This window comes from Mesocricetus auratus, unplaced genomic scaffold, assembly GCF_017639785.1.
Source record: "Mesocricetus auratus isolate SY011 unplaced genomic scaffold, BCM_Maur_2.0 Super-Scaffold_100676, whole genome shotgun sequence".
Classification (NCBI taxonomy): Eukaryota; Metazoa; Chordata; class Mammalia; order Rodentia; family Cricetidae; genus Mesocricetus; species Mesocricetus auratus.
The window spans coordinates 57162372-57175117 of NW_024429266.1; the positions used below are offsets into that span (position 1 = coordinate 57162372).

Genomic DNA, 12746 nt, shown 5'->3' on the forward strand with positions numbered 1-12746 from the left:
AGGAAAGTTGCTGGTCAGCCCACTTCTACAAGTAGGGATGTAGAGCAGGGAACCCTGGGAAAGTGATTTATCTATTACCACTTTCTTACATATGTTTACTTTTGAGACTGAGTTGCTAAGAATAGGCCCAATGTCTACTTCCCATTGAGTGGTCAGGTACAGTGATTTTGAGTCCTTATCTTGTCCGGGTGAGAGAGCAGGGTGGGACACTTGGAAACAGTGACCCCAGCTTGTTGGCCCAGCCACATGGTCTAAGGCTAACCACAGAAAAAGTTCCAGGAGTCCAGTTGAAGCCATGATAAACTACAAGGCCACTAACTACCAGCTTGGGTCCAACCTGGCTGTTTAGTTGGGGCTGGGGTCCAACCTGGCTGTTTCCCATGGTATAGGCAAACAAGAAGACACATTTTGACTCCCCTCAGCCCTCAGGCCCATCAACTCTGAGGTGTCTCATTGTCTACCAAATGTCCAGACACTTCTGTGTCCTCATCCATCCTTCCAAAGACCCTCTGAGTCATCTGTGAACTATTTCCTGTTTGGAGGGTGGAGGTGGCTCCCAGAGTTTGCATTTAAAAAAAAAGTGATCTCTGGAGAGATCTGGTCAAGTCAGGAGACAGGGCTGAGGCACTGGGTCTTTCTGGCTCCTCCCTAGGGAAAGCCATCTGTGTCTACCTATCAGTACACCGCTGCAACCCTGTGCTGGCACGGTGCCAGGTACCAGCAAGGTACTGAGCAGAGAGGGTAAATGAGGATGGCCGGGTACTCCCTTCTTGGTGGAGCCAAGCAGCCTTCCCAGGAGTTAGAGTACAAGGTACCTTTAGCCCTATTTCCTCACTTCAGAGGGATCCCAGCCTAAGTGTGGTCCAAAAACTTCCCCTAGCCGTGGTGGCAAATGTGGCATGGGATAGTTAGGGAGAGAGGAGTGATGCAGAGATACAATCCAGGGTAACAGGTGCAGAATCTTGTAGCAACTCATCGTTCAAAGGGTACGGGCTCTGAGCTTGGCGGCGTGGCCAAATGATTGAATTGAAAGGATTCTGAGCTAGGTGTGGTGGCCTATGTCTTTAATCCCAGCACTCAGAAGGCAGAAGCAAGTGGAACTTGGAGTTTGAGGCCAGCCTGGTCTACATAGCAGGTCCCAAGTCGGCAGAGGCTACACAGTAAGACCATGTCTCAAAAAAGGGTAAGAGCATTCCAACTGTAATTGAGAATATATGTATATGGGTGTGAGAACAAAGCTATGTGCGTGGCCGGGGGCCATAACTCCATCCACTGGCACTGTGACTGGGGAGGGACAAGGTCAGAGAAGCACCACCAGAACAGACTCCAAGCCAAGTGTTCCCCTCTAAGCCTCAGCTCCCCTCAGGGTCTGCTCAAACTCTGCCTTGCCTTGGCCTCTTGGCTGCACGTCCGAGATGTGTGCTCTTTGGCTCTCAGGCTCTTCTCTGGAGGCCCAGTTCTAACAGTGGACTGATGCAGGGAGCTCAGGACTCAGGCAATTATTGCTCTCCCTGCCCTGCTTATCATGCTTGGTATGGTGGTGAGCTGACTTGTGTTGCCCTCCCCCTCCCCCAGAACCGTATGTTGATATCCTAACCTGTAGTACCTGTAAATGAGACAACACTTGAAAACTATATATATGCATATATATGTGTGTGTATATAATATATGCAATATATACTCCATATAATATATAAGTAATAAAGAGTACATAATACGATATAATCACCTTAAAATGAAGTCATATCGGATATGCTTCAGTCCAATGACTGGTGCCCTTATGAAGCCAGGGAAACCTGGGCACAGTCATGCTGGAGCGGCTGTGTGAAGACAGTTTCAATTGAAGCTATATTGCTGCAAGATAAGTTACATCAAGGACTTCCAGATAACACTGCAGCCAGGAAGAGTCGTAGGGATCGTCTCCACCTAGACCATCCCTTCCGTGAGCCATCAGCCAGAGCACATCCCCTCTAAATCCTTTGGTTTCAGATTTTTAACCTCCAGATGTGAGACCCAAATTTCCTGTTGTTTCCAGGTGCCCCCTCGTCCGTGGTGTTTTCTTTAGGGCACTCCTGGAAAGCAACCTGCCCATGACAATTTTTATTGGCTCGATTTGTCAAAGCCACTTTGACTACCTTTTTGGCTCTTGCCGGAGTCCTGCCTTGTGCCAAGGTCACTGCAACTGTCCCATCTCCCACACTGAAGCCACCACTGTGACTCCCTGAGCCCCTGGCTAAGACTTTGGGCCTGTTCTATATGTCCCAGGGAGTTTAGATTCATGCATGAAGCCCCTTGCTGTTCTCCCTATCCTGGTGGCATTAAGGGCAACAGTGTGCGTTTACATAAGTGTGGGGGCGGGGCTGTGTTCATAGAGAAGGCTCAAGTGTTCACCCCCAACACACATGAGCTGTACCATCAGGGCTAGGAGTTCAGGGTGCCTAGATGTCAGGTTCTTTTTCAAAGTGGGGAGGAGGGTTGGAAAAGTGACCACACTCCTCCTCCCAGGCCAGAGCTGGGGTTGGTGGGTGATTGGGTGGGGAATCCCAAAAGATGAATGCAATCACATTCCCCTGTTAGTAAGAGACCTGGAGGAATGAAGTGCCATTGGCATGGGCTAGCCTTTTCTCCTCCGATTCGGAAGCCACCTGGGACTGAATGCTCTGTGGATGGATTGACTTGAGACAAGTCTTGCCTCCGGAGTTCCTCTTGATCCTGGATGGTACCTTGGTGTGTCTACCTCTGTGACTGTCCTCCATCTTGTAAGACAAGCTGGGGAATTCAGAAGAGGAGGGTGGTGCGGGGAGGCCTGTGGCAGGTGGAGGCAGGCCATTGACTGCTCTGCTTCTGGAATGTGTGCGAGCAGTATAGAACCACACACTTTAACACAGCCATTGAGGGCTTCTCTCACTCCTCAGTGTGGTATTCCAAGTCTTCCCACAATGGAAGTTAGGCAGGGTAGCCCTAGCAGATACCAGCTCCAGCCTTGAGTTGTTCTGTTAATTCCGATGTCTAACTCAACCTTATAGGAGGGCTGGGCAACCAAGGCTCCAACTCTCTTAAAAGGATTCAGCTGTATCCACAGATTTGGGGCCATTATGCCTGGAGAAAGCCCCTGTGTGGTTGGCTCCTCTTGGGTTGGGGATGATGCGGACAGAACAGAAGAGAAAGTGGGGTAAGGAGATAGAGTCAAGTGTGAAACAGCTTGCTCCAAGAAACCCCTGTCCTCCACTGCAACTGCAGCCCCCCAGCCATTTTTTCTAATGGCTGGTTCAGGGAGGCTAAATGGAATTGGATCCAGAAGCAATGGAGGCTTCTTTGTGGTCTGCCCTTTAGGGGAACCAACGGCCACAATCTGCCTCCTCACCTTGGTGTGAAAAAACACGCTCGGCCAGCAGGTGGCAGTATCTTCTTGGACCCCCAAAGAAGAAAGAAATCAAGGTATTCCCAGAAAGGAGCCAATAACCCACCATTCCTTAAAGACCCAGGTGTCACTCAGTCCTTAAAGATCCTGCTGGAAGTGTCACCCCTCCCCTTCAACAGGAAGAACTCCTTCTGACCACTCCTTAGGAGGTAATTCTTGCCTGAGCCTGTTGAGACTTCTGAAGAGCTAAGCAGGCTTCCTGGCTCCTCCACAGCCTTGGTAGGGATTTTAGTCTTTGTGTTCTCAGGGCTAACTGGTTGGGTTTGCTTTCTCTGCTGGGGTTGGATTCCTGAGGGTGTGGGTAAGTGCTCTTCCCCGAGCTGGGACCTACTGGGATGAGTAACTGGGACCGGGAAGCACAACGAGATGCAGGGCAGGGTAAAGGGAAGGCGCATCCGTATCCATCCCTCTGATCTTCTTCTCCCTCACTTGTTTTCTGAGCCAGCGGACGGTTCTTTCATCCTTCGATGCCTAAAGTGAGCTCCGGCTGAACTGATCGCGGTTAGACGTGGGTATAACATGACAAAGACTGGATAATCACAACCTTGAGCAAACGTACACGTGTGCATGTAGGGAAGAGAACCCAGCTGCCCCCTTGAGAGCGGGACAGTTATGGCTGAGGGAAGGTGGAGCTCACAGCAGTGGTCAAGAACAGGCGCCCATTGGCCCCTATGTAGCCTAAGGACACAGGGGGAAGTGGTCTCTATCCAACTAGGACACCCCCTGCCTTGTCTCCAGGGTCCAAAGAAGACAGGAATAAAGATGTCAATCATTGTGCTGCTGTTATTAACCAGAGTGCAATTAATCCACCCATTGTGGATTTGGAAGCCACAGTGTAAATGAGAAGGTTTCACCCAGAAACACTCTGAGAGTTGTTGAGCACAGAATGGCCAGGTCCCGGGTGAGGGAGGGTGACAGAAGGCAGAAGACATTGATGTTCCATCGCCACGTGTCCAACAAGGACTTGAGAGGAAGGGTGCTTCCGGCCAAGGCTGCTGGCCTGACCTGGTGTGGGAGCCCCTGACTGCCTTCCCAACTCATCCGTCTTAGCTCCAAGTCCAGCTCCTGATAAGTAGGCGAGAGCTGGAGCAGACCCGCAGCTGACTTCTGCATGGGGAATGATGCCAATGGAAGACTAAAAAGGGGCTGGGATGCCCCATCCTTCATGAGTTTATCTCGTGACACTCAGACTAGCTCAGAGGTGGGAAAGGGCAACAACCCCCTCCACTTGGGTGACAACGGCCCCACCCCCACCCCAGGAGGTAGGTGTGCCTTTCTGAGCACTGGTTGAGGATTCCCCATAGGCCACCACTAGGGGTGGAGTCAGCTGTGCTCTCCGGGATTGGTAGGTTAGGGGGCAGAGGGAGGTCATCGAGAGCGCTAGGGCTTGGCCCCACTGGCTCTTAACAAGAGTTGGAGGACATAGTCTGAACTGCTTTGATGAGACTATTCCTCGTGTCCGGAGTGGAGTGATGCTGTCCAGGCAAGGGCACTGCTCGGGCCAGCTAGGATTCAGAGACATAGAGCGCCTCTACGGCATCACTCAGACCCTGGCTGACACCCCCCACAGCCAGCAGGCAGTTCTTGAAGACAATGCTGGAGCAGGCACAGCGGGGTGTGGGCATGGCAGGGAGGGCCTCCCACTTGTTCTTCTCTGGGTGGAATGCTTCTGCTGTCTCCAGCACAGTGGGCTGGTTGCCTGAAAACAACAGGGGAGTCAGATCTTAGACCAAGGAGCCCAACCACCAAGCATGCCCCTCAGTGACCATCTCCCAACCCTGAAGTAAAAGCCAAGCAACTGCATTATCTTTTGCTACAGGATGGCCCTCGTTGTACTATCCTGGGCCAAGAATTTCTGTCAAGCAACTTTGTCCTATGTCCCTTCTCTGCCCTTTCATTTTAAGAATAGGATTGTTGGCAGTGCATGCCTTAAATAATCCCAGCACTCGGGAGGCAGAGGCAGGAGGATCTCTGTGAGTTTGAGGCCAGCCTGGTCTACAGAGCGAGTTCCAGGACAGCTAGAGCTACACGGAAAAACCCTGTCTTGGGGGAAAAGAAAAAAGAAAAAAAAGAGGATTGTTTTCTTCACCCTCAGTTATCAGGGGCTGTCTAGAACACTGCTGCTTCCTTCCCTCCTGGTTTTCCACACACACAGGAAGCTTCTCCCATAATCTAGCTCATAGGGATGCTCAAGAATTAGTACAGTGGGGGTGTGTCTACACTGAGTAAACTCTGGCTGCCTGAGAGGCCCACTGCCTTTATCACTGTGCCCTACGACTTCGGTGTACCCCAAGCCCCAGACCAGCCTTCAAAACACTGGCAGTCCTTGAGAAGGAGGAGTTTTACATCATTCAAGTCCAGAAGTAAGACCATTCATTTGATCGCTTGCTTTGCTATCCCAGGATACTCCTGGATGTCCAAGGAGAGCTAGGTCCATGAAGGATGACACTGATCCCTTTACCCTTTGTCTCCAGCTGTCCCCAGAAAGGGACTCAGAGACCTGGGTTCGGCATAGGGGCTCACAGTTACCAGTATGTTCCCTGTTATTCCTAGATCTCCACTTTCCTAGTTCAGGATGAAAAGAACACATATGGGGCCACGTGGAAAGGTCAAGTCCAGACTGTATTGAATTCTTTGGCATAGATCAGTGGGAGGTGTGTAAGAAGTCACTCCAGGGCAGTGCCGAGGACCAGAACCACAACACAGAACAGCTGAGATGATCCATCCTTACCAAGTCCCCCAGCCACTATGACCCGTCCACTCAGACCACCGGCCACGAAGTCTGCCCGGCGCTTCTTGAGGAAGAATGAGCGTTCCATCTTCAGCCATCCCCCTGCAAGTCATGCATAGTGATGGCAGAGACAGAGGGTCAGGTGCTGATGTCCCCTAACAAACACAGATGAATCCCAAGTGACTCTTATCCTGCATGGCTACTCCCTTGTGCTTAAGGTGCAGAGAGCGTCCCCTGCTGATTGAAATGACACTCTCTACCACCTCAGCCTTCTCTGGTGCTTGGCACAGTCTAACATATACAACTCCCATGAGCCCCTGTTCTATTTAAGTTTTCCACAGTTCTAAACTTGGGAGGAATCTGACTAAAGGTAGTGAACAGAGTGGTAAGTATCCCTCTGACTCTCCATCAGGACAGGAAGAATCCTTTCCTCACCTGGTCCTGCACAGATACCCGGGGAGGAGGAGGAACGGCTATCATGAAAACAGCCAACCAGACCAAAGGGTGCCTTAGAATTTGACTCCAAGCATATCCATGAGTTAGGAAGGCTTCTTACACACTGGAGAGACCTGCCTGGATATGTGAACAGCCCCAGGAAGATTTCCAGGATGGGGAAAGTGGGGATCAGTCAGAAGAGAGACAAGCAGCTAAGAGGGTGGGGACCCAGCTCACCCTGTTCCATGTCGAAAACATCCATTGTCCGGAGGAACTTGGGCTGCCGATAGAGACGACCCTGTCGCAGGCCTCCCAGGCTGTACAGGTGGTTGTCCAGGGTCACAAAGCTGGAGAAAGCCCGCTTGCAGGGAATGTTGGGGAACTTGGTCCAGGACCGAGACTCTATGTCAAAGACCTCGAAGGCATTGACTGCATATTTACACTGTCGTCCCCCTGGAGGTGGGAGCAGGGTACATGGTGGACAAAAAAAAAAAAAAAAAAAAAGCAGTCCCCGAGAACCGATAGGGCCGGGATTTCCCTTCTGTTATTCAGTTATTTGAAAGATTCCTCAGGGGCTGCAACAGTGTGGTTATCCCCCAGGGCCAGGGGAATTCTCAGGCTGTGGGCGATGCTTCCTAGGGAACTCACCCCAGGGAGCCAGGAGAGGAAATGAACAACAAGTAGCTTGTCCTTACCCAGCACATAGATCTTGGAGCCCCGGAGGAAGGAGGTGGCAGCGTATCTTGGAGTGGGCATGGGTGCCAGTGACACCCACATGTCCTTTAGCATGTCATAGTGCTGCAAGTAGTTGTGTGGACGAAGGTCCAGGCCCATGCCACCTGCAGCATACACTCTATAATCTAAGAAGAAAGCCACACACAGATATGGTTCGGCTCCAAGGCACCCAGAGACAGGTCCAACGGAATCCATAACCTTATATAGGCCACTCAGAGTTCCTGGCCACTGCTCTGCTAGGAAATCGCAGCTGTTTTGGTGGAGTGGGTAGCACCATTCAAAGTGCCCGTTATGGTTAAATCTGGGTCTTCCTGAAGCTGTAGCAATACGGTGTGCCTCGGCCCTCCTTAGTGCCAAGTCCTTGGCAAAGCCTGATACACTAAATCCTGCACAGAGACAGGTGGCAGTGAAGCCTAGGTCCCCCGCCGTCCTCCTGTCCTCCTTTATAGGCAGCCAGAGAGGAAGGTGAGGGGAGAGACTTTTGTGATGAACTCCAATAATGACCTGTCCCATAGGATCCCACAGGAATTATCTGACATTAATTCTTCAGACGTGGTGAAGTCCTTCAGAACTATAGTCAGCCCCATTATCACTGGGCCTCTACATACTTGGCTATCAGTGGTTCTGTCTGCTACCCCCGTGGGGAAATGGCATTCTCCTCCACATGTACAGAAGCTTGAAGAATCCAGGAGGCCCCTGTGCATTCTCCTCCACATGTACAGAAGCTTGAAGAATCCAGGAGGCCCCTGTGCTGAATGGGCTGATGAGGCCAGGTCTGAATGAGGAGGAGGCTTTGGGAAACTGGACCTTCAGGAACCTTGCCCTTAGAGAGCTACGTTCTCTAAGCAGGGTGTCTCCTCCTTTTTCCTGTGCTCTGGGCTGTGGGTAGCTTTTCAGGGGCTCCACACACCGTGTCAGAGAGCATGGACTAACACTTGTTCCCCCTGCCCTTGCCTGAATGGGATTTCTCTCAGGAATCTTCAGTTCCTGGGTGTGGTTCTTGTTCCCAGCAGCCTTTGCTCACAGCCTTCCTCTCTATGGTGCTTTGACAATTGGAGGTTACTACTACAGAAAGGGAGCCCTGTTTCCCTTTGCTTTCTAGCCATACTGAAGTTGGGGGTGGATCCTAGCCCTAAGCCCAAGACTTGGAAAGGACTTGATGATGAGCACCTGATTAGCACAATTCCACCTTCCTTCTAGGAACACCCCTCCTGAATAAACTATCTAGGAACACCCCTCCTGAATAAACTCTCCACTCCACAGTCATTCAGCCAGTGGTCAGTTCTGAGCTGCAAAGCAGGAGGCCCAGAGGACTTGGCTTGGTGCCTCTTGAGTGATGGTATCTCCATTGCTCCATTACTACAAGTAACTAATACCAGCTCGAGCTGTTTCTCCCAATACACTGAATCTATGAGCCCAGCACAATGGCTGACATGTAAACGTTTACCAACCCATTGTTGAACCCATTTGACTTTATAGCTGGAACACAGGCATGGTCTTGACTTACTATCTGTTTAACCTTGGGGAATTAACCTTTCTGGGATTCATGCTGTCTCTTCTAAAATAGACTAAAAATAGCACTTATCTCACTGGATATATTGAAATTCCAAAGGGATAATACACCAATGGTAAGCCTTAATTTTTTAGCTTTCAGCATAATTTATTGAAGAAGCTAGGGATGCAGCATACTCTAAACTTATTATCCTCAGTGTCTCCATGGGCCTCTGGACCTTCCAACTTTTTTTTAATGGGGTCTTACTATGTAGTTTACATTGCCCTTGAACTCATGATCCTTCTGCCTCAGCCTCCAGAGTAGCTAGGATTACAGGCCCTCAGCACCAGGCCTGGCTAGTCATACTTCTAACTGGCAGGTCATGAAAACCCTTTGTCTATCCTTTCCAAGGGGACTCTGGTTCCAGCTTCTTGCCAGTCCCTTTCAGGGTCCAGATTTTCTACCCGGTTCCTTCCTCCCTGTGGCCTAAGACTGTGCCAGGGACAGAGCAGGTGTTGAAGAAAAGCTGGTTTTTGATCTGCCATATGCCAGACAGGCAGCTGGGGTGGTGTAGCAAGAGAAACAGGGAAGGATGGGGAAAGGAAGGAAGGTCACCCTACCAAGACTACAGTGTGGAGACAAATGTACATGAATTCGGGGTCTCTTAACTCGAATCCTCATAAAACTCTATGTTTTAACAAAACGCCCGTTGGACCCCTCTATAGACTGTATTGGGCCCCAAAAGAGTGAAATGAGGACTTTGAGAAAGTGAAACAAGGGTTTTAAAACCACATGCAAGTCAGAGAACTTGATGGATAATAGGCTACACGAATCAACCTTTGGAACATTCTGACCTCCACTTAGTATGACTGAAACTGCAGTCAGGAGTTAGAAGATCCCAGGATCTGGTCCCAAAGCCTCCTTGGCAGACCTGGTGAAGATAGGATGGAATGACTGTCCTCAGGAACCCACAGAGGTAGGTTTGGGTGTGTGTGTGACCATTGGGAAATGTGGCCATTCGGCTGAATGCCAGGGTCTGCAGACTCATTGCAGATAACCCCATAGCTTACACCTTGGCTCTCCCTCTGCAGTGGCCTGCCCAGCCTGGCGGGAGGAACCCGCTGGAGCTGACTGACTCCTGGCATCAGATGGAATTCCTAGACATTTCACCTGCTCAGTCTCCCTTCCCAATAAGGGAATAAGGGCAGTGGGCCTCCAGTTTTATTGCTTAATGTAAGGTTCAAATGTGATAGGTGATGTGCTATTGGCCTCCCAAATCATGTGGCATTTCCTCCGTTTTCCCCGTGACCCTTTACTTTCTTCTCTATGCCCTCCCTCAACCCTGGCCCCACTTGCCTTTGGCTGTAACAGAAATGCCCATGGCAGCCTCACGCAGCACGCTCCTCTTCTTCCACTTGCCCTCATCGATATTGTACATTTCCACGACCTTCAGAGGCTGCTGATTGGTGCCCACACCCCCGATCACCATAATCCGCTTTCCTAGGGCAGTAACCGCTACCCCGGCCCTGGCTGTGGGCAGGGAGGGCAGGGAGGTCCATTGGTCGGCCTCAGGGGAGTAGACCTCGAAGCAGTCCATGGGGACGCCGTTGTCATCACATCCCCCGATGGCATAGACCTGCCCCCCGGTCTCCAACAGTGAGCAGTAGACCCGGCGGCTAGGCAGTGGAGCAAGGCGCTTCCACTGAAAGTCCTTGACATTAGGCACCTCCATGGCAGCCCAGGGGAGGGCCCTGCTCGCTCGCCCTCAAGTCCGGGCAAGGTCCAGCCCCGGGGCCCACCGGCTATTCGGCGCCGGCCCGCACGTCCCCTCTTGCAGCCTCCATCTCGCGTTGCGCGGGCTCCCGCCGACGCCCGCTGGCTTCTCCGGTCCCTCGGGTGTCAGCGGGGCGGCGACGTCCACCCCTGGCTCCGCGGGAAGAACCCGGCGAATCTAGGGCAGCAGGGCGCCGGCGGTAGCCTGCCCTGGGTCAACTTTGCAGGATGCGCCCCGCCCCGCCCGGTCCCCGGGAGCGCAGAGCCCACCCCGCCGCGCGTGGGCGCCGCGCTCGCCCCCCACTAGCTCCCGGGCGGTGCCCGCAGCCACGCGCGGCTTTCACCGCCAGCCCGGCAGCCGCGGAGCGGGGGGAGGAGGGGACAGCTTGCCCTGCCCTTCCCGGCCCGCACGCCGCTGTCACCCGAGCAGGGAGCGGCTGCTAAGACTGTTAGCCCGGGCCGAAAAATACCGGTTCCCCGCACCGCCTCCCCGCAGCCGCCACACCTGGGCAGGAGCCCACGCGCCCCGCGGCGGAGGCTGTGGCCTGTACGTTAGCCCCGGCAACCGGGGCGGGCGAGGGCAGGGCCTGCCGTGCCTCCAGGGTCGGAGGCAGCCAGAGCAGAAGCCGGTGCCCAGATGACAGGTTGATCCCGCCAGCGTGGGGGCGGGCGTTTGCGAGTGTTTGTTTTGGGTGAGGAGGCGGAGAGCCCAATTACCCAGTTTGTCTACAGTACACAGACCCAGTTCGTGACAGGCTGGCTTTGTTTTGGGGGAGGTATTCTCACACGGTCAAACCTCTCAGAGCCGAGTTAGGAGGCAGTGACACACATGCAGCGGGAACCAACAGATCAAACAATCTGCACGAGTATGCATGTAACTCACACAGAACCTTCCTTCCCTCCTGAGTAGACACGTCCACAAAACCTCAGATAAAGTCACAGAGAGGAGAACCACACTGAACACACCAATAGACGGTCTGGCAGGACCCCCCTCAAAAAAATCTTCACACACCTCTAGAAGGGCAAATATGGTTAGCACCAACCACAGGACAGGATAGATGACCTCTTCAAACCTCTACCCAGCAACAGACCCTTCATAACTGTGGTCCCCAGTAATACAAGTGCCAATGACACACACGGGACCACCTAGTGGTGTGTCTCTCCAAGCCCACAGGGTCCTTCTATCTGACTTCCTTCCACCTGGAAGCTTGGGAGCCTAACAGACTTTCCATTGTGTGTGTGCACACGTGGTGTGGTGTATATTTTCCCCCAGTGCTGGGTCTGGAACTCAGGACTGTGCACATTCGAGACACTAAACTTTAATTTGTGATAAACCGTAGATTCACACGTGGTTATAAGGGAGGAGCTCTCTTTATCAGGTGTCTCTCAGTACTAATATCCTACCAAGCTAAAGTACAATTCACAAGCAGAATACATTTTCACTATTACAAGGGTCCCATGTCACCTTTTGATATCTGGTATAACTCCATACTTCTTGCTCCTCCCTCCCCAACCCCTGACAATCCATTTCTGAAATCTTGTCTCTTCAGCCGTGTTGTACAAGGAGTAGCTCCTATTTACTGGGACTGTAGCTCACTTGGTGAAGTGTTTGCCTAGCAAGCACAAAAACCTGGACCCCATATGACCCAGCACTACATGAAACCTGGTGCCTGGCACAGTGACATAAAACCTAGTGATGTATGTCCAAAATCACAGCACTTGAGAGGTGGAGATAAGATGATTAGTAATTCAAGGTCACCCTTGCTATATGTCGTGGTCCAGGCTGGAAGGAAAAGAATGTTACATGATAAAATCATACAGTATGTAACCTTTCAGAGTTCCCACCCCCAAACCGGCTCTTGGATTATCATTATCCAAGTTGTTAAAAAGGTCTCTCCCTCCCTCCGCCCCCCTCCCACCCACTTCAGTTTTTCTGAAACATGGTCTCACTATGTCTGGAACTCATGATCTTCCTGCTATAGCTTCCAAATGCCAGGACTGAAGACCTGCCTGTGCCATCAAGCCCAGTTCTTTTCGTTTCGAGGCAGGGTCTCTGAATGTAGGCCTGGCTGTCCTGGAACTCTCTGTATAAACCAGGCTGGCCTCAAATTCACAGAGATGCACCTGCCTCTACCTCCTAAGTGCTGAGATGAAAGTTG

General features: G+C 51.9%; 1 protein-coding gene across 1 annotated transcript; it reads right to left on the reverse strand.

The window, feature by feature from the left end:
• Positions 1–4186: 4186 nt before the first annotated feature.
• Klhdc8a (kelch domain containing 8A) lies at positions 4187–10843 on the reverse strand. Its single transcript, XM_040738684.1, has 5 exons — positions 10171–10843; positions 7283–7447; positions 6825–7040; positions 6153–6254; positions 4187–5120 (listed from the first exon to the last, which is right to left on the reverse strand). The coding sequence occupies exons 1-5, from the start codon at positions 10544–10546 to the stop codon at positions 4927–4929; spliced, it is 1053 nt and encodes a 350-aa protein (XP_040594618.1). The 5' UTR covers positions 10547–10843; the 3' UTR covers positions 4187–4926.
• Positions 10844–12746: the final 1903 nt, after the last annotated feature.